Source organism: Pseudophryne corroboree, chromosome 7 (assembly GCF_028390025.1).
Source record: "Pseudophryne corroboree isolate aPseCor3 chromosome 7, aPseCor3.hap2, whole genome shotgun sequence".
Lineage (NCBI taxonomy): Eukaryota > Metazoa > Chordata > Amphibia > Anura > Myobatrachidae > Pseudophryne > Pseudophryne corroboree.
Window position 1 is genome coordinate 99,635,609 of NC_086450.1, and position 21,674 is coordinate 99,657,282.

The window sequence follows — 21,674 nt, forward strand, 5'->3', positions numbered from 1 at the left end:
AAGAGATAGCTAGATAGATAGATAGTACTAAAGGGACTTACAGGTCTTTTCAATTGATCCGACAAGTTGGAAAAACTGCCCTTTTCGACTTTTTTAGGTCGAATGTGGGTTCGACCTATTGAAGTCATTTGCCGTTTCTCTGACTTGTCGGAATACACGTGGATTGGCGCATTAGCCGCGGATCCACGTATATTGTCGAAGTTACGGGCGTTTTCCACAATGCCGATTCGACTTAAAAAAAAAAAAAGACGGATCGGTATTGTCAAAAAAGGAAATGCCCGCAAATTGAATAGTGCAGTGTCGGATCTTCTCTGTCGGAGAGGATTCAACACCAATTGAATAGACCCCTAAATGGATTTTCTTTTTAAAAATATAATTTTAAGTCCTTCTTTCTATAAAGAACACTATAAAAACGGATTTTTAAAAGCATATTTTTGTGTAAGCCATCGTAGAATTATTTTTTATTGAACTTGACAACCGAAACACATTTCAAATATAATTTCAAAGCTCTGTTAAACAAAAATCCCTGAGAAGCACACAAGCATTTTATACAATTACATTATTACTCCTAAAAACCTTTACACGGTATTTTCCTGCTCCTATTGTTCCTCTGGGTAGTTTTATAGAATAACTCTCGATGACTTTGAGCTCTTGTCACATAGAAGCACTTATGCCGAGGAAACACTGCATGCGTTCCACTCTGCAAAAGTTCCTGTGTGACAGGGGAAACTACTGTATAGGAAATGTTAGTAAAATCACTTATGTGACATCAACCTGGTTACAGACTGCGCAGGTTCTCCAGCGTCTCACATACCTGCGGCTGAGAGAGCATATCCAGGCTCCAGGAGCAGATCTTGCCGTCCGTCGATATGCTGATTAGATTATGGGCATTCTGTGTGCCGACCACATTTACACAGTACACCGGGTGCTAGATGGAAAATAACAGTGTACAAAATAGGATTCAAGATAATTAGTAACAGGTTCAAAACAATGTCATAAAATCTTTGCAATTGGTATACAGGATTTTTTATTAATGAAAATTACACTTAAATTTTAATAAAATAAGCAGTGCAGGAAGTGGGTAACCTGTGGCTCTCCATTTGCTGTAGAACAACACATTCCAGCATGCCCTGCCACAGTATTAACATGCCCAAACAGCAAATCTGTGGCAGCTGGAGTGCCACAGGTTGCCTGACCTCTGTAATAGTGAAAACTCACATTCAGAGTGCTATATAAATATGGCAACAGACGCATCACTGTCTGTGATCAACGTACTATCAGAACTTAATAACAACTGTAATGAGCATGCACATATCATGCCAGATAATAATTCACATTCAACACTGTTTATATGTTTGTACTAATTAATAGGCCAATCACACACATGTGCGGTCTGGATTCTGTTGAACATTCATCCTGCACTGCACCAACCGGACCATGTAACCTCATAAGAACCAATGAACCCTTTTAATTTGATGAAGTTGATTGGAACTCATCCAGCTGGTAAGAACCTAGATCAAGCAAAGTGGCAATGAGGATGAATACCCTTTTGCAGTCACCGTACAGGGCAGGCACTTAATACCTAGCATGACCTTGCAATAGAGAAATAGAAGTTTAGATGACTAAAGTAATGTTCCCAATGTTTTGGCAGGGCGCCGTTCTGCCTATTTTTTAAAGGTTGATATATGCCCTGCCTGTTTGAGAGTGCTGGCATGCGCCCTTTCCTTGCACTTCCCTGAAGCAAGCAGAGTCTGGGAGCAGATGACACAAAGGGCCGGGAGCCTGGCCACAACCTAGTCCTGGGCAGGAGGCGGGGGGCCGTACACCTTTTAAAGAACAAGAGGGAGGTCTTTGAGAATCAGGCTCAATGTCACTGGTGGTACACTACCCCTCAGAAGCCTTCAGCCTGTACATGGGTAGAAGCAAGGGGCTGGTGTGTGGACTCCAGAGGTGCCAGAGACGATGGTGGAGACCCTGAGGTACAGGCAGGGATGGAAGGCCACACTGTAAAATCCTAAGGGATGCAGGCATGTGACGTAGTCAGAGAAATGCAGTGATTACATGCTGCAGATGTACAAAATTGTGGACTGTGGATAATGTCTTACATGAGAGGGGAAGCCTTAATATATTTTATACAGGTTGAGTATCCCATATCCAAATATTCCGAAATACAGACTTTTTTTAATGAGAGTGAGATAGTGAAACCTTTGTTTTTTGATGACTCAATGTACACAAACTTTGTTTAATACACAAAGTTATTAAAAATATTGTATTAAATGACTTTTAGGCTGTGTGTATAAGGTGTATATGAAACATAAATGAATTGTGTGAATGTAGACACACTTTGTTTAATGCACAAAGTTATAAAAATATTGTCTAAAATTGCCTTCAGGCTGTGTGTATAAGGTGCATATGTAACATAAATGCATTCTGTGCTTAGATTTAGGTCCCATCACCATGATATCTCATTATGGTATGCAATTATTCCAAAATACGGAAAAATCCGATATCCAAAATACGTCTGGTCCCAAGCATTTTGGATAAGGGATACTCAACCTGTATTATAAAGGACATATAACACACTAGGGGCAAATGAGTATAAAAACTATGAACATATGTGCTGTGCATTGCGTGCCAACTACCCACTGTATCTTTAGCAATGTGATTTGCACCATATCCTAAACTCCTCCTAAAGTGGACACGTACTAAAGTTTCACAGAACCGAGTGATTGGCTTGCAGCCTTCTTGGTAATGAGGATCCTTTTAACAGATTGGTAGATTCAGGTGGGGGCGTGATATTTACTACGTTCTTGCAAACTGAAGAGGCAAGATATGTTTCGCTTATCTAAATGGCCTTCCACTCACTGGGTACATTCTGGGATCAAGGGAGAAGGACATACTCCATAATTTACTTATTAAGAAGGCCACATTGAACACACAGCAAGGCCTGAAAATAAATGTCATTTAAATATTGGCATTTAGGAGAGGTCTGTCCATCCCCGCCAACAGACAACTGTAGTCAGTCTTGTTAAAGTATGGACAACCCTAAATAAAAAGTGTAGTGACGCTTTCATGTCCTGCTACACTGAGCAAAAGCCTTTCCGTGCCATAAGCCCACCTTTATCACCCTAACTTGTAGAAGAGGAATCCCATACTATGCCACCCCACAAAACACAAATCCATACAGATGTGTGCATACAGCCTTACCCAGACGTGCAAGTTGATCACTAGAATAGTCATTACAATTTGCTCTACACCTCAGAATGTATCTACCTTGCCTTGCCCCAGAGGTAATGGACAGCGCACATAGGACCATATGACGCAGGCTGCTGGTTTTACATCTATATTTTACCTGAAAGAATGAACTCTAGAAAACTGGCAGAGACACCTCTATTATATCCGAGGGAATCACCTTCAGAACTGCAGACGTTTACACGCTGTAACAGAGGTTCTACACGCTGCTGGCGTAACATATTGTATTAAGTGAGTTGTCCCTCTAAATGGCAAACAGCCAAACATGGAGCTATATATACCAAAACAATCCTTCAGAGGCATCTGACATCCATACCACACAGAAATGTTTGGGCAATGGCTGGAGTCACCCCACGGCGTAGTATCTTAAAGTTATAGTTCTGCCCAGAGCATCATGAAAATGTAAAAATAAGAATTTACTTACCGATAATTCTATTTCTCATAGTCCGTAGTGGATGCTGGGGACTCCGTAAGGACCATGGGGAATAGCGGCTCCGCAGGAGACTGGGCACAAAGTGAAAAGCTTTAGGACTACCTGGTGTGCACTGGCTCCTCCCCCTATGACCCTCCTCCAAGCCTCAGTTAGGATACTGTGCCCGGACGAGCGTACACAATAAGGAAGGATTTTGAATCCCGGGTAAGACTCAAACCAGCCACACAACTTGTGATCTGAACCCAGTTAACAGCATGATAACAAAGGAGCCTCTGAAAAGATGGCTCACAACAATAATAACCCGATTTTTGTAACAATAACTATGTACAAGTATTGCAGACAATCCGCACTTGGGATGGGCGCCCAGCATCCACTACGGACTATGAGAAATAGAATTATCGGTAAGTAAATTCTTATTTTCTCTAACGTCCTAAGTGGATGCTGGGGACTCCGTAAGGACCATGGGGATTATACCAAAGCTCCCAAACGGGCGGGAGAGTGCGGATGACTCTGCAGCACCGAATGAGAGAACTCCAGGTCCTCCTCAGCCAGGGTATCAAATTTGTAGAATTTAGCAAACGTGTTTGCCCCTGACCAAGTAGCTGCTCGGCAAAGTTGTAAAGCCGAGACCCCTCGGGCAGCCGCCCAAGATGAGCCCACTTTCCGTGTGGAATGGGCTTTTACAGATTTTGGCTGTGGCAGGCCTGCCACAGAATGTGCAAGCTGAATTGTACTACAAATCCAACGAGCAATCGTCTGCTTAGAAGCAGGAGCACCCAGCTTGTTGGGTGCATACAGGATAAACAGCGAGTCAGATTTTCTGACTCCAGCCGTCCTGGAAACATATATTTTCAGGGCCCTGACTACGTCTAGCAACTTGGAATCCTCCAAGTCCCTAGTAGCCGCAGGCACCACAATAGGCTGGTTTAAGTGAAATGCTGAAACCACCTTAGGAAGAAATTGAGGCCGAGTCCTCAATTCTGCCCTATCCGTATGAAAAATTAGGTAAGGGCTTTTATAGGATAAAGCCGCCAATTCTGATACACGCCTGGCTGAAGCCAGGGCTAACATCATTACCACTTTCCATGTGAGATATTTTAAGTCCACAGTGGTGAGTGGTTCTAACCAATGTGATTTTAGGAATCCCAAAACTACATTGAGATCCCAAGGTGCCACTGGAGGCACAAAAGGAGGCTGTATATGCAGTACCCCCTTGACAAACGTCTGAACTTCAGGAACTGAAGCTAGTTCTTTTTGGAAGAATATTGACAGGGCCGAAATTTGAACCTTAATGGACCCTAATTTTAGGCCCATAGACAGTCCTGTTTGCAGGAAATGCAGGAAACGACCCAGTTGAAATTCCTCTGTAGGGCCTTCCTGGCCTCACACCACGCAACATATTTACGCCAAATACGGTGATAATGTTGCACAGTTACATCCTTCCTGGCTTTGATCAGGGTAGGGATGACTTCATCCGGAATGCCTTTTTCCTTCAGGATCCGGCGTTCAACCGCCATGCCGTCAAACGCAGCCGCGGTAAGTCTTGAAACAGACATGGTCCCTGCTGGAGCAGGTCCTTTCTTAGAGGTAGAGGCCACGGGTCTTCCGTGAGCATCTCTTGAAGTTCCGGGTACCAAGTCCTTCTTGGCCAATCCGGAGCCACGAGTATAGTCTTTACTCCTCTCCTTCTTATGATTCTCAATACCTTGGGTATGAGAGGTAGAGGAGGGAACACATACACTGATCGGTACACCCACGGTGTTACCAGAGCGTCCACAGCTATTGCCTGAGGGTCCCTTGACCTGGCGCAATATCTGTCCAGTTTTTTGTTGAGGCGGGACGCCATCATGTCCACCTTTGGTTTTTCCCAACGGTTCACAATCATGTGGAAGACTTCTGGGTGAAGTCCCCACTCCCCCGGGTGGAGATCGTGTCTGCTGAGGAAGTCTGCTTCCCAGTTGTCCACTCCCGGAATGAACACTGCTGACAGTGCTATCACATGATTTTCCGCCCAGCGAAGAATCCTTGCAACTTCCGTCATTGCCCTCCTGCTTCTTGTGCCGCCCTGTCTGTTTACGTGGGCGACTGCCGTGATGTTGTCCGACTGGATCAACACCGACTGACCCTGAAGCAGAGGCCTTGCCTGACTTAGGGCATTGTAAATGGCCCTTAGTTCCAGGATATTTATGTGAAGTGACGTTTCCATGCTTGACCACAAGCCCTGGAAATTTTTTCCCTGTGTGACTGCTCCCCAGCCTCTCAGGCTGGCATCCGTGGTCACCAGGACCCAATCCTGAATGCCGAATCTGCGGCCCTCTAGGAGATGAGCACTCTGTAACCACCACAGGAGAGACACCCTTGTCCTTGGAGACAGGGTTATCCGCTGATGCATTTGAAGATGCGATCCGGACCATTTGTCCAGCAGATCCCACGGAAAAGTTCTTGCGTGGAATCTGCCGAATGGAATCGCTTCGTAAGAAGCCACCATCTTTCCCAGGACCTTTGTGCATTGATGCACTGACACCTGGCCTGGTCTTAGGAGGTTCCTGACTAGGTCGGATAACTCCCTGGCTTTCTCCTCCGGGAGAAACACCTTTTTCTGTACTGTGTCCAGAATCATCCCTAGGAACAGCAGACGTGTCGTCGGAATCAGCTGCGATTTTGGAATATTTAGAATCCAACCGTGCTGTCGTAGTACTATTTGAGATAGTGCTACTCCGACCTCTAACTGTTCTCTGGACCTTGCCCTTATCAGGAGATCGTCCAAGTAAGGGATAATTAAGACGCCTTTTCTTCGAAGAAGAATCATCATTTCGGCCATTACCTTGGTAAAGACCCGGGGTGCCGTGGACAATCCAAACGGCAGCGTCTGAAACTGATAATGACAGTTCTGTACCACAAACCTGAGGTACCCTTGGTGAGAAGGGCAAATTGGGACATGGAGGTAAGCATCCTTGATGTCCAGAGACACCATATAGTCCCCTTCTTCCAGGTTCGCTATCACTGCTCTGAGTGACTCCATCTTGAACTTGAACCTTCTTATGTAAGTGTTCAAGGATTTCAGATTTAAAATGGGTCTCACCGAGCCGTCCGGCTTCGGTACCACAAACAGCGTGGAATAATACCCCTTTCCCTGTTGTAGGAGGGGTACCTTGATTATCACCTGCTGGGAATACAGCTTGTGAATGGCTTCCAATATCGCCTCCCTGTCGGGGGGAGACGTTGGTAAAGCAGACTTCAGGAACCGGCGAGGGGGAGACGTCTCGAATTCCAATTTGTACCCCTGAGATACTACCTGCAGGATCCAGGGGTCCACTTGCGAGTGAGCCCACTGCGCGCTGAAAATCTTGAGACGGGCCCCCACCGTGCCTGAGTCCGCTTGTAAGGCCCCAGCGTCATGCTGAGGACTTGGCAGAAGCGGGGGAGGGCTTCTGTTCGTGGGAAGAGGCTGTCTGCTGCAGTCTTTTTCCCCTTCCTCTGCCCCGGGGCAGATATGAGTGGCCTTTTGCCCGCTTGCCCTTATGGGGACGAAAGGACTGAGCCTGAAAAGACGGTATCTTTTTCTGCTGCGAGGTGACTTGGGGGTGGATTTCCCGGCCGTTGCCGTGGTCACCAAGTCCGATAGACCGACCCCAAATAACTCCTCCCCTTTATACGGCAATACTTCCATATGCCGTTTGGAATCCGCATCCCCTGACCACTGTCGCGTCCATAATCCTCTTCTGGCAGAAATGGACATCGCACTTACTCTTGATGCCAGAGTGCAAATATCCCTCTGTGCATCTCGCATATATAGAAACGCATCTTTTAAACGCTCTATAGTCAATAATATATTGTCCCTGTCCAGGGTATCAATATTTTCAGTCAGGGAATCCGACCAAGCCACCCCAGCACTGCACATCCAGGCTGAGGCGATTGCCGGTCGTAGTATAATACCAGTATGTGTGTATATACTTTTTAGGACATTTTCCAGCTTCCTATCAGCTGGTTCCTTGAGGGCGGCCGTATCAGGAGACGGTAACGCCACTTGTTTTGATAAGCGTGTGAGCGCCTTATCCACCCTAGGGGGTGTTTCCCAGCGCGCCCTAACCTCTGGCGGGAAAGGGTATAATGCCAATAATTTTTTAGAAATTAGCAGTTTTTTATCGGGGGAAACCCACGCTTCATCACACACCTCATTTAATTCATCTGATTCAGGAAAAACTACGGGTAGTTTTTTCACACCCCACATAATACCCTTTTTTGTGGTACTTGTAGTATCAGAAATGTTCAAAACCTCCTTCATTGCCGTGATCATGTAACGTGTAGCCCTACTGGAAAATACGTTTGTTTCTTCACCGTCGACACTGGAGTCAGTGTCCGTGTCTGTGTCTGTATCGACCTGATGTAACGGGCGCTTTAGAGCCCCTGACGGTGTTTGAGACGCCTGTACAGGTATTAACTGATCATCCGGCTGTCTCATGTCGTCAACAGACTTTTGTAAAGTGCTGACACTATCACGTAATTCTTTTCATAAGATCATCCAGTCAGGTGTCGACTCCCTAGAGGGTGACATCACTAACACAGGCAATTGCTCCGCCTCCACACCATTTTCCTCCTCATACATGTCGACACAACGTACCGACACACCGCACACACACAGGGAATGCTCTGATAGAGGACAGGACCCTACTAGCCCTTTGGGGAGACAGAGGGAGAGTTTGCCAGCACACACCAGAGCGCTATATATATATAGGGATAACCTTATATAAGTGTTTTTCCCTAATATAGCTGCTGTATATCTTTATATGCCAATTTTATGCCCCCCCTCTCTTGTTTTACCCTGTTTCTGTAGTGCAGGACTGCAGGGGAGAGTCAGGGAGCCTTTCTCCAACGGAGCTGTGAGGAAAAAATGGCGCCAGTGTGCTGAGGAGATAGGCTCCGCCCCCTTTTCGGCGGCCTTTCTCCCGCTTTTTTATTGTAATTTAGGCAGGGGTTAAATACATCCATATAGCCCAGGAGCTATATGTGATGTATTTTTAGCCAAAAAAAGGTATTTCTATTGCGTCTCAGGGCGCCCCCCCCAGCGCCCTGCACCCTCAGTGACCGGAGTGTGAAGTGTGCTGAGAGCAATGGCGCACAGCTGCGGTGCTGTGCGCTACCTTAATGAAGACAGGACGTCTTCTGCCGCCGATTATCCGGACTCTTCAGTCTTCTGGCTCTGTAAGGGGGACGGCGGCGCGGCTCCGGGACCCATCCATGGCTGGGCCTGTGATCGTCCCTCTGGAGCTAATGTCCAGTTGCCTAAGAAGCCCAATCCACTCTGCACGCAGGTGAGTTCGCTTCTTCTCCCCTTAGTCCCTCGATGCAGTGAGCCTGTTGCCAGCAGGTCTCACTGAAAGTAAAAAACCTACTTTAAACTTTTTCTCTAAGCAGCTCAGGAGAGCCACCTAGATTGCACCCTTCTCGTTCGGGCACAAAATCTTAACTGAGGCTTGGAGGAGGGTCATAGGGGGAGGAGCCAGTGCACACCAGGTAGTCCTAAAGCTTTTTACTTTGTGCCCAGTCTCCTGCGGAGCCGCTATTCCCCATGGTCCTTACGGAGTCCCCAGCATCCACTTAGGACATTAGAGAAAAAGATTTAATCATGTCTCATCTTCACTAAATGTTCTCATTTTCTTCAACTACTTGCTGCCTCTGATGGGTTCCCATCACCATACATGGCCCACTTGTGCCTTCCAATGAGCAGAAGCTAGCAAAGACACAGGTGAAGATTTGATGAATTCATATCTTTCCAGAACCAGAAATCTTCCTCAGGTCTTTCGCAAAGATATTATTCAGCAGCATTCACCCCGATTCCTTCTTAGCCAACTATCATTCATATGAGCCCTTGCTGACACATGGAAGAAATCATCATTACCCGTGCTCTCAAGAATTCACATTGAAATGGAATTTCTAAGAACTTCAGTCATAGTGATAATTTCCCAATAGAAGCAAGCTACTGATTTTATCACTACATACATGCTATATATCAATACAGAGTGTCAATGAGGCACTGATTGGACGACAAGCCGCAGTGAGATTAAACAGACTCTAGGATCTCTTTCTGTAGGCCAATGAGCCTTTTCTTTCATTTCCTTTTCCTGCACTTCTCTGATCACCCTATTCCTTTATTTGCCTGATTCGCTTTCACTGGATTGCTTAGTCTCTGTTTAATCTAACTATAACGAATGCTACAGTATATTGCATACTGTATACTTATTTATATTACTGTATACTCTCTCTCTATATATATTAGTTGTGGTTGTAAGCATAACAAACACAAATACAGATGGTGTGCTCATACACCATTGCTACAGTCGCACCAAACAGCCACTCATGGCGCACCAAGTCCCTCGTCTTTTTGTTGATATTGCGTCTTAGTTGCAACGCGGCTAGAACGCACCGGGAGACTGTGCTGATTAAGTTGATATGCAACAGAGTCTCTGAATCTGTATACAAAGTGCCACAATGTAGCAGCAGCAGCTTTTTTCCCAATGCCTGTTCAGATCTGCTCCGTATACAGACTCGACCACACACAATGTACAAATGTCGCATGTCACATCGCGTTGTGACTAAGACAAAATATCGGTAAAAAAAAGACACCAGCAGAGTTGCGTGGGACCTTTCGACTCTCACATTTGTACATATTGCACATATTGAAGTGAATTTAGGAAAACTGGGTAACGGACTAGGGAAGGCTACGGGTCTCCCTTGGGATTGCCTCTTACCGTGTGGGCAGCTGCTGAAAGCGGAGTTCTCTGGACCGGTGTCCTCTTGTTACTTCGGTTATCCCATAAGACAATTTGTCCAGAGTATGTTCCACCAACAACGAGGTTGGGATGAAACTTTGCAAAAGCTGCCGACATAACAGCAGACTGAAACACAAAGTATATTAATACAACAGCAGCTCCATAACAGATATTTACAGGCATCACTAATACATTAAAATGCTCGCATTAATGAAAAACTAAAACTAGCCAAACATGGAATGATTCCCCCATTCCGCCAGAGTACCAGTTTCGCACACATGTAGTTGGCAATATTGGATGAGCCTTAGTGGTGCATCAAAATAAAGCAACTACCTGTCTGAACCCACACATGGATTATTACATAGCCATGTCTCTTTATATTAGTAAACTCTCAGTGTAATATAAAACACAAAGGGGTATATTCAATAGGAATTGGATCCATTCCGACATGCAGTTGTCGGAATGGATCAGACAACCCCTATTCAATGGACGGCCAAATCGGACTGTCGGATTTGGCCGTCCTGTCAGGCCGCTGCTGTCAGCGGCTGCGCTGACAGCAGCGGCCAGGAAAGCAGAGATCGGCGGCTATGGGGGACATGTGTGGAGCCGCAGGAGGAGCTGGCAGCAGGAAGAGAGGTGCGGCGTGGTGAGCTGAGATCGACGGCCGGCGGGAGGTGCTGGTAGCGGGGGGACATGTCTGCGGCGGCGGGGGGGGGGGAAGCGCTGCAGGGAGAGACCTCTCTCCCTGCAGCACCTCCTCCCGCCGCCGCAGACAAGTCCCCCAGCAGCCCTCTACCCCGCCGGCCGTCCTCTCCTCAATCCAACTTGTTTTCAAGTCGGATTGAGTTTGTCGGAAAATGGGCCAAAACCTGTCGGATTTGGCCCCATTTTCGACGGAAGCACGTGGATCGCGTCTATTCCGCCGATCCACGTGTTTTCCGACAAATCGGGAATTCCCGACTTGTCGGAAAAATTCAGCCCCTATAGAATAGGTCGGAACCCCTTCCGACCTATTTCTGTCGGAAGCTGCCGTCTTTCCAACAAGACGGCAGCTTCCGACAGTTATTGAATACAGCCCATAAACTATAACAGAAGAAATGCAGCAATGTATGATATGCAGCAATGTATGATAAGCATCCTCCGAGTTGTGCGACTTTTTGGGTCCTTCATTTTGTACTGTACTTTAGGTCATATTTTAAAACTGTTCCAACGAGAACAAGAATTTTAGCTGCATTCACCATGGGTTAAACCCCATGAAATACCCATGAAATAAAACACTGTATATAGTAATTTAGGAGCCCTTGCAGCGGGGTGGAGTAAAACACAACAGCAGGCAATAGAATAAGGTCAGATGGGGCCACTATTCTGCCTGACAGTATCGCCCCTTTACTCTGCACATGTACTGAAGGGACTGCATCCCGGTAACTGTGCCCTTGGTAAAATGTTTGGGTCAAAAACATTTGTTTTAAAACAACCCGTCATTGCCATCCTGACATCGCATATTCCGCTACAAGATTGCAGTGCTCATCTACAGTTCCGTTCTTAAAAACGACAAAGGGCTGCTTACAATATCTGCCGTTGCTCAAAAACATCAAAATGATCAAACTCATGAATAATACAGCGGCTAATAACCACGCTGCAATGTTTCTACGTAGGCCAACGAGAAAAGCAGTTAAAACACATAAAACAGTTTAAACACAGAAATATTTAAGGGTTTTCTCATATCGGTTTCAGCAAAATTAACATTTGTCAGTCATCTCGGCTGTGCCCTGACAGTAATCTGACAGCTACGGATTACACGCTACATTTAATCCATCACAATAAACTCAGCAAATTTTGACATCTAGAAAATAGAAGTCGTTCACTTGTTGGCAAACACATTTGAGCTATTCTCTTTACTTAAAATTTATATCACATTTCGAGCATGTGTTTCCACTTAAACAAGTCTGTTTCCATCTCCCCAGGCCACGTTCTTCTCCTTTAATGGCCCAAAACATATTGTCTGGCATGTGAAAGTAGCTAGAATCTCTTTTGTTGGGACAGGGGGAAAGGGGGCTTGCATTAATATAAATCAGAGTGGATGTAGCATACAGGCTTCTGGAATGCTTAAACCATATGAATGATGTCAGCAGGTCCAAAAGTAGAAGATTTTTTTTTTTTTTAAACTGATGAAGAGCTCAATCAGCATATGTTTGCAAACGCATGTGGTTTAAATAGGAGCAATGAAATCATTATGCTCCCAGTATACAGGGCACAGAGAGGCATGTATCCAAATGATTAGCATAAAACGTCTGGTTTCATACCTGGCAGTGAAACACATACTCTGGTGTTGTCTTCTTATATTTCATGTTCCACACAAGAGCCACTCCATCTGGTTCGTGCGGGGCGTCCTCGTTGTTGTTGTAGGATGCCACCAGCAATTCTGGGTACTGCCAAAGGAAACGCAATATTCAGTGGTGGAAAAACTAAGAGATTTCATTTCATGCAAACGACAAAAATATTCAAGTGTAACACAAGTAATGCTAACAAATAATGACCTTCAGCCCTGGAGCATAGTTTATTAATACAGTCATTTATACAGCCATTTAAAGAGTACCGTTCCCTGCACAAGGCAGAGCCATATTGCGGGTTGACCAATAATCAGCCTAAGTAGCAGCTACAGCAACTACAGAAATCAGCTAAAATACGAGGCACACACATTTCTCATTCTTGTATTCCAGAACAGAAAATACCACTACCATTTTCATTTGTTTAAAAAGTTAAAGTATTTGGGATGAAATGACCAGTATGAATAGGTTTCATTCTCATTTACTGCACCTGCATCCAGTGGTTTGGTAGTTTGTTTTCTACGTCTTAATTCAAGAGTTGGAACCCTAACTAATGAACAACTACAGCAGCCTGATAACAAGTAGGGGAAAGACTCAAATCACAGTACGTTTTACGTCACAATCTTGCGCACTAATACTCTACGGATTGTCCGGGCAGTAAAGCATTATTTGTTTATCCTTGCATACTATACAAGGGGGTATCATAAGGTTATAATTATCACCATGAAGCTATGGAGATATCTGAATGTAATTTGATCAACATAATCTTGACCCTCATGTGCAAGATGTTGTAAAGTACAGCTACTTACTGTATGTCAACTTGTATCATTTATGGAGCTGGTAGAGGTTAGTAACCTGCATGACGGACAAAAGTGAAGCCCACAGTGTTATTAAATGTTACCCTTCAAATGTTATCCATTTGAAGGGTAACAGCGCCAGCCAAATCCATGATGAAATGGTGGCTGTTCACGTTGAGGAAAGTTCATCATAGGACACTGTTGTGAGATGGAAAAGGAACTTTCAAACTGGACATATGTCCTTCTCAGATAAGCCTGGATCCAGGAGACCCTCAATCAACTCAGATGAGCCTGGATCCAGGAGACCCTCAATCACGGATGTTCTTGACACAGTGAAGGAAGTGGAGGCTCTTGTCCTCGAAGACATATGACTAACCATTGAAGTGGTCATGAAAGAAGTTGGTCTTCGTTATGGACGTGTGTGGAAGATTATGCATGAGCAGCTGCAAATGTCTAAAGTGTCATCATGATGGGTTCTCTGCTTGCCGACCCCATTTCACAAACAAACTCGATGTGAACTTTCACAGCAGATGTTGACTCTGTTGGAGAAGGATGAAGAGAATTTCTTTGAACGTCTCACGATTATGGATGAATGCTGGGTCTACCTGTATGATCCGGAGACCAAAGAAATGAAGCAAGGAGTGGAAGCACTCCTCTCACTCCCACCCAAAAACACTATGGTGCAGAAATCTGCAGGAAAGGTCATGCTGTCCATTTTTTTTAGCAATGTCATTGCGTAATCCTAACCTATTACCTTCCGAAGGATCAGACCATCACCAGCGCTTACTATTGCACTCTTCTGCAGAAATTGAGAGATGCGGCGAAAGAAAAACGCAGTGGTATGATCAACAAAGGCTTCTGTCTCCTAGCTGACAATGCACAGGCACATTCCACCCAAGGATCCACTATAAATTCTGACACGTGGGGCTACGAAATTTTGCCCCATCCTCCCTATTCTCCTGATCTCGCACCCAGAAACTTTTTTCTCTTCCCTAACATGAAGAAGCTAGTTCGGGGTATACAATTTGACAACACAAGTGATGTCATTCTGGAAGTGAAACAGTGGTTCTTGAGGCAATCGCAAGACTTTATAATGATGGGTTGTGGAAGGTGAAGAAACCCTGGCAGAAATGTGTGGCTCTGCAGGGCGACTACGTAGAGAAGACTTAAGCTCAATATACCACATTAAACTATCTCATTCTGCTCATGGTGATAATTGAAACTTTTTGATACATACAAACCCCACGTGGGGGGCTGGGAAATAAACAAATTAAAAAATAAAAGGCAAGATTTCTCTACTGCAGCAACCAGTTACACTGAGCGAGGTTCCCACAGAACTTATAGTTATGCCAGGATAGTAGCCTCTGAATGTATTACATGGCGGCCTGTAAATTCTCTTAATACTTCATTGTCTGGTTGTAACAAAACATCATAGTGAAACCTCATCCCAGAAACCAAGGCAGTCAATAACAATGTCAGAATTATCAAAATGTTGCCAGGTGAAATGTCGCCATCGTCAGAATGTTCACATTAGGGACAGGGTTCGGGTATGAAGGTTGGAGTTAGGCTGATGACGTAGAACTGTCTACATGACCAAAATTGATATTATGAACATGTCAACATTCTTATGTTAACACAATGACATGATGACTGTCGACATTTCGCATTTCATACCCAACCTTACTGCAAACAAGTGACAATGCTCTACTGCCATTGTCCTGGTGTGTAAAATGATTAAACCAATGAAAATGCTATGGACGGTGATGTTTGAACATTTACCAATCAGCGTGAACCCAAACAACAGTACTGTAATGGATTTCCTTGCCTGGGAAAAAGAAAACCTCGACCTTAACACTGACCCTGAAAACAGCTCCACAAGTTTCACATCCGGATGGAATTACCGAACGTCAGCTGGAGCTGGAGGTGACAGGAGTCAGCCAGAGACTCCTTCACTATTCTACAGCTGAAGTCTCGCTGCACAACCGAGCTGAGAAAATGTGTCACATGTCAAACATGCCATACAGTATGTATCTACATGTATGGCACTAATCAAATCTTTAGACTGTTATTGAAAATATCTATATCTCTTTCTATATATACTTCTATTAAAAAATTGGTCCCTAATAATCCCCTAGATTGTAAGCTCTTTAGAGCAGGGCCCTCTTCCCTCCTGTTTTCACTGCCTTCTTCTCTTGCACTTCAATTACTCCTCTCTCCTACTCAGTGACTGTCTATACATGCATTTCCTCTTGCTTGTTCATCTCTTCCAACTGCTGCCTGCCCCCAGTAGTATGCCGAATGCTCCTTTGCTTCCTTACATCTCAGCTGTATTTTGTACTGAGAACTGTTGTACTAATTGTTACCTGTGCCCTGTTTTAGTTTTCTGTGATGTTAAGTACCCTGTATTGTTCTAATGTGTGTTGTTTGTATGACTCTGCGAAACACTTGTGGTGCCTTATAAATAAACTGTAATAATAAAAATAAAAATTGTGATGATGACCTATTTGTGGCTGCAACAGGCGCTGATGTTCAAAAGTGGTCCGCAGCAACAGAACAGAAGAGGACCGGGAACGGTGATAGGTATAACAGAACAGGATGGAACGGAGGCTGGTCAGGGTAGATGGCTTTATGTATTATATATTAATGATGAAAATGTTTTATAACGAACATTGAAACCTCGATCTATACAGACAGTGTACTGTCGTTTCTTCATGTGGAGCCTTGAGTGCCGCCAATTGTGCAATTGAGTTTGGCGACTGCTATAGAAACCTATGGTTTACATTGATTACAGAAAGGAGTGGCGCTGACTGCTATATCTTATTTTTTTTTTCCTTCAGTTGTACTGTTCCAATGTGAGAGCAAAACCAAGTTCACTATTCGCTGCTAAGTATCACTAAGGCACCATTTTCCAATATCAGAACATGGTTTTTATAGGTGAAAGTTCTCAACTACCAGAGTGCCATGTCTTTACCCACAACTACTACTTGCAACACATGATATACATTAGGGCAAACATTACACATTACATACTGTTTAGCATTTCATATTAAGAGAACTAACAGTTCATTCTTCATACCTGAGATGACCAGTCCAGACAGCTCACAACACGATGCTTTGACCAACGTTCATCAAAAAATTGTCTATTTAGAGACAATTTTGCACCTGCTTGTATTTCGCTGTACAAAAAAAGAAAATAAAAACACATGAATACCAAGAAGAGACGCGCCTGGATTTACATAAACAAAAAACTGAACTGTAAATGAGAAGATTTTACCCTTCTTTTTCTTCCAAATCTCTGCCACTATAATCGAAGAAAATATTGATCTGCTCAGACAGGGCTCTCTCCACAATCCTTGTGCTGTGGTCAAAGAAACTAACAAACTCCTCAGAGTGAATGATCTGTTGTTTCTCTTCTTCTGTCAATTCATGAGGGGGAGCTGAAAATGGAGACATAACTAGGGGTGATTACAAGTGCTAACGGTAAGCAACATAGCAATCTTCTTCTCCAGACAACGGGGATGCTGCGCCTGCGACTATACGCTATAAGGTGATAAGCTCTTCACCTGGGGTACAAGTATACGTATGAATGTGCAAGTTCGGAGACACCCACTTTGAGCATCTTTAGATGCCACCATTGGTCGCACCATTGGAACTTACACCAGCACTATGGTCGGTGCAGATTTCCCATCTGAGTATGGCTTCCAATAAGAGCGAATAAGTAAAATGGTGTATGCTACCAGTACAGTGTCATGACAGTGTAAAATATTCGTGCTCAACAAACTGAGGAAGATAATCATAATAAACTATTTTTTTTCATTGAAAAAGTGCCTGATAACCCTATACATATAATTCAGTGGCATTACCATAAGTCCCTACCTTCACTATTCTCTTCTGTCTTTGCAGGTTTGTCTTCCTCAAGTACAGCTGCTGGCTTTGCAGTAACTGTTTCCTCTTCATCTTCCTCACCTGATATATAAAAATAAAAATCATATTTATTTATTTATTTCACTTTAAACAGCTGCTGCAGACCCCCCCCCATATTTTTTAAACTTGCCCCAGCTACTCTTAGCCTCCAGTACACATCTTAAGGTACAAACAATAGTGGTGGGCAAATTTCATAATGTTCTTAAAAAATGTCTTTGGTGGACTGACTATACAACGTGACACCTTACTTTTATATAAAATACAGAGTCAGACAGAAACAGACACAATTACAATATGCAGTCCACAAAAGTGCTGATTGTGGCATAAATGTATTTATTTTTTTAGATTTTATTGAAGCAATGTACATATCAATGGACAGTGAACATTGTACAATGGAATATGTGTATATTCACAGTCTGGAAGGCCCAACAGGAAAAAAGCAAAAGACTGATTGAGCATAGGTACATCACTAACAGATAATCATAACATCATCAAAGGTAAGAAAAAAAACCACGGACTTTAGTAGGCCCATAAAGATGACAAGCAAGTACACAAGTTACAATTAAGTCAGACTTGAACTTAATAAGAGTTTTCTCGCATCTCCTCCCGCCATGGTCACACTGAAATTGAGGGATCGCCGCCAAATATTTGTAGAAGATACCAAGAGATATTACACAAAGAGTTTTGAATTTGGGTCTATATGGCTGTGGACCTTAGGACATGTTTGTAAAAGCTCCACATTCACTTGCAGAAAGAGAAGTGGTTACCAAACTGTCCTTAAGGTACCCTACCAGGGCAGGTTTTAAGGTTATATCCGTACCTCGAAGTTTGATTATACAATCTGTGCACATGCATGGATATCATTAAAACCTGGACTGCTAGGGTGTCATGAGGGTCGAGTTTTGGGAACCCTGCCTTAGAGTCTCTCTTTATGCATTCCATTATATTAAGGTTCTCATGAATAGGGCCACGTTGACCCTTTGTTTTAGTTTCTACTTTTTCGCAATATTTGTACGTCTAATAATTGTATAGCAGTTGACACTTTCCAAATGAGATTATAATTATATAGATATGTCGACTCTAATGCATTTTATTACCTTGAAACAAGGTAAAATCACAGCTAGTTATTAATAAAAGTTCTAAGCCCATATATAGCTCAGCAAGAAGAAAACCCTGAACTAGCGAAAGCTAACTAAATCTGGTCAATATGCTACCTGTAGGACACTCTACACCATATCTGGGGTCACCCTACTTGTTTCATACGGGATAGTTGGCATCAGAGAGATCTGTGCAGCTGGCTGTGATCAGTGCTATCCTGGAAAAAAACATTTTGCTACCTATACAAACCTGGTCAAATCTCCTATGTATGATGACCTCCCACTTGAAAAAAAGATGCATATGAATACTGTCCCTACCTTGCCATCACAGTTCATATACTGAGCTCTTGATCCTCCCTTTGTAACTGGAGGCATTCTTCAAAATTAATATCTCATCCTCAGAAAGGTAAAGTCAGGTATCTGGTGGAGCACTCTCCACAGACTGTAGTGAGATGGGGAGCAAGGCAGCCTGGACACCCACAATGGTTGTATGTCAGTCCCTGCTGGTGTACGGGTGGTGGGTGAGCTGGATCCTCCACTCCACGATGTTTTGCAGACAACATGTCTGTTCCCTGGATGTAGTTCTTCACAGCATGTCCACTAGACTCCTACTCCCGGCAGAATGCCCCCCAGTAGCAGCGGGGAGAGGTTTGAAATGCTTCTGAAAGCAACACCAGCGCAATAACTGTTTGTACTGAGCTTCATGGACTGGATTTTCAAGGTTGAGCAGCCACATACAAGTCTCAGGTCACCATGCCAAACATCAGCAAGCACACCACTATTGGACTTTGGACCAGTGGAAATGCATTCCCTGGTCAAATCATTCTTCTCCATCTCACAGTCTGATGGAGAATAGTGGATTAGCAGATTCCAGGAGGACTCTTCCTGCCTGAATGCATACAATCAGATGTAAAGACTGAAGGAGAAGGAACAACTGTTTGGAGCTATTTTTCAAGTTTTGGCCTGGCCCCTTTAGCAACAGTGAAGGGCAGTGAAAACCCTGACGGATCCCTGTATTTAAGACCTAACCCTACCCCTAACCCACCTCTCACGCAATCTAACCCTAACTGTCCCCTCCCACACCCCAACCCTAAGATTTCCCCCCCCCCCACACACACACACTGAACCCTAACATTCCCCTTCTGCAGCATAACCCTAACTGCCCCACCCCCACTTCCTGTACTTACCGTCAGGATACTCACTGTCGGGATCCTGACCGCATCATAGAAACATTAAAGAATGGCCTACGCAGAGTCCTGACCTCAACCCCATTGAACACCTTTGGGATGAATCGTAACACTGAACTCAAGCCAGGCCCCCTTGCCCACCTCAGTCCCCAATGCTCTTGTGCCTGAATGGATGTGAATCCCTGCACGCATGCTCCAAAGTCTGGTTAAAGCTTTCCCAGAAGAGTGGAGGCTGTAATAACAGCAAAGGGGGTGGGGGACAACTCGCACATAACGGTGTAATATTCAGGTGTCCACATACTTATTACTTTTGACCACGTGATATACCGGTATATACACTCAGCACTGGGGAACAACTGCAGAAACCAGTGGAGAATACCACTGTTAAAATACAAACTGAATTAGGGTCAGCACTCACCAAATTAGGTTATTTGGCAATTTTATTCCATTTGGGGAAACAAACAGGTTATGACTAGATGGAATAAAACCATGTTTGGTCATTTGCAAAGTACCGTCTTCATTCAATCTGTATTTTCCCAATTGGTTAAAATTGTATATAGATATATAGATACAGCCTAAAGACTTGTTTTACAAAGGCGAGAGGAGTACATGCACAACCAAAGCAGCGTGGAATATGGAAGCAGATAATATCACTGCCAAGCTTCTTAGTAAGTACAATGTAAATATATTCAGCAGACAGAACTATTACATGGGAAAAATAAAGATGTTTTCCTGCCAGTTCTAATCAGTGAAAACAGCTGCACAAATGTTGCGGCAATCAAAAGACAATGAAGCTACTCAAGAAGTTTTAAATAAGAATGACGGGCTCGGCAAGGAAACGAGCCGTCATAGGAGGGCCTTCTAATAAGTGGAGCGAATACTTGATCAAAGAAATGATCTCAGCGTTTCTGCACATATGGCATGAATATGAAACATACAGGCTAGGAAGATCGGTAAACACACTGAAATATTCATGACCAACAAACAGGGCAGAGCATCTCATACATATCAACAAATAAAAGCTCGATTGTAGCTTTGACTCCGAATCATTTGCACATTTTGTGGGTCTGACTTTTTGATTTCTTTGTTTCAGTAGGCAGAGATTTGCATCATATTTAAAAACAGAGAAATCCAAGCACAGTAATAAGACCATTATTATTTGTCTGTTTATTTACATGGGTCACCATATTAAGAGTCTGTCTACAGAAACTGTTTTCTGGACTTTCCATCCATATATGGAGGTTCAACACCAGAATAAGGCAGACCTGCCGGCCGTTTTGTGGCCAGAACCAGCATTCAACCAATCGATCCATAATTAGTAGATTTATTGTGATGCTTGTTTTCTTTTTCTATTACTGTGTAAGGAGGATTTTGGTACCTACCGATAAATCCCTTTTTCGGAAGCCATAGGAGACACTGGCACAACTTCAAGACCGTGAGGTAATGATGGTGGCTTACAGGGAGCTGGCACATTAAATAATCTAAGAAGTGAAACAGGCTCCTCCCTCTCTATCCCCCATCATCTCTCAGTTATGAATTAGCCGAGAGGAGACGGGAACAAGAGAACAGAACTATACGAGGGAAGAGGGCACATAATCAAACAGAACAATGATGAAGGCAAGAGAACAGCGACGGGCGGGCGGCCAGTGTCACCTATGGCTTCCAAAAAAGGGATTTATCGTTAAGTACCAAAATTCTCCTTTTTCGGTCAGCCACTAGGGGACACTGGCACAACTTCAAGACCGTGGGGACGTCCCAAAGTTTCCCCCCTGGGCGGGAGATCGCTGAGGAACTTGCAAAACAAGACGGTCAAACTGTGAAGATGAAGCTGCAAAAGTATCAAACTTGTAGAACTTGGCAAACGTATGACCACTGGACCAAGTGGCT

The 21,674-nt window shown here is 44.0% G+C and overlaps 1 protein-coding gene across 6 annotated transcripts in view; it reads right to left on the reverse strand.

Moving 5' to 3' along the window:
- DYNC1I2 (dynein cytoplasmic 1 intermediate chain 2) overlaps positions 1-21,674 on the reverse strand; it is a 178,937-nt gene that overhangs the window by 13,516 nt on the left and 143,747 nt on the right. For all 6 annotated transcript variants that reach the window (XM_063933473.1, XM_063933472.1, XM_063933476.1 and 3 more), the window contains 6 exons: positions 17,456-17,545; positions 16,854-17,016; positions 16,656-16,755; positions 12,759-12,884; positions 10,435-10,581; positions 815-928 (listed from right to left, as the gene is read on the reverse strand). In XM_063933473.1, the coding sequence (XP_063789543.1) occupies positions 815-928; positions 10,435-10,581; positions 12,759-12,884; positions 16,656-16,755; positions 16,854-17,016; positions 17,456-17,545 (740 nt within the window). The remainder of the gene's footprint in view (positions 1-814; positions 929-10,434; positions 10,582-12,758; positions 12,885-16,655; positions 16,756-16,853; positions 17,017-17,455; positions 17,546-21,674) is intronic.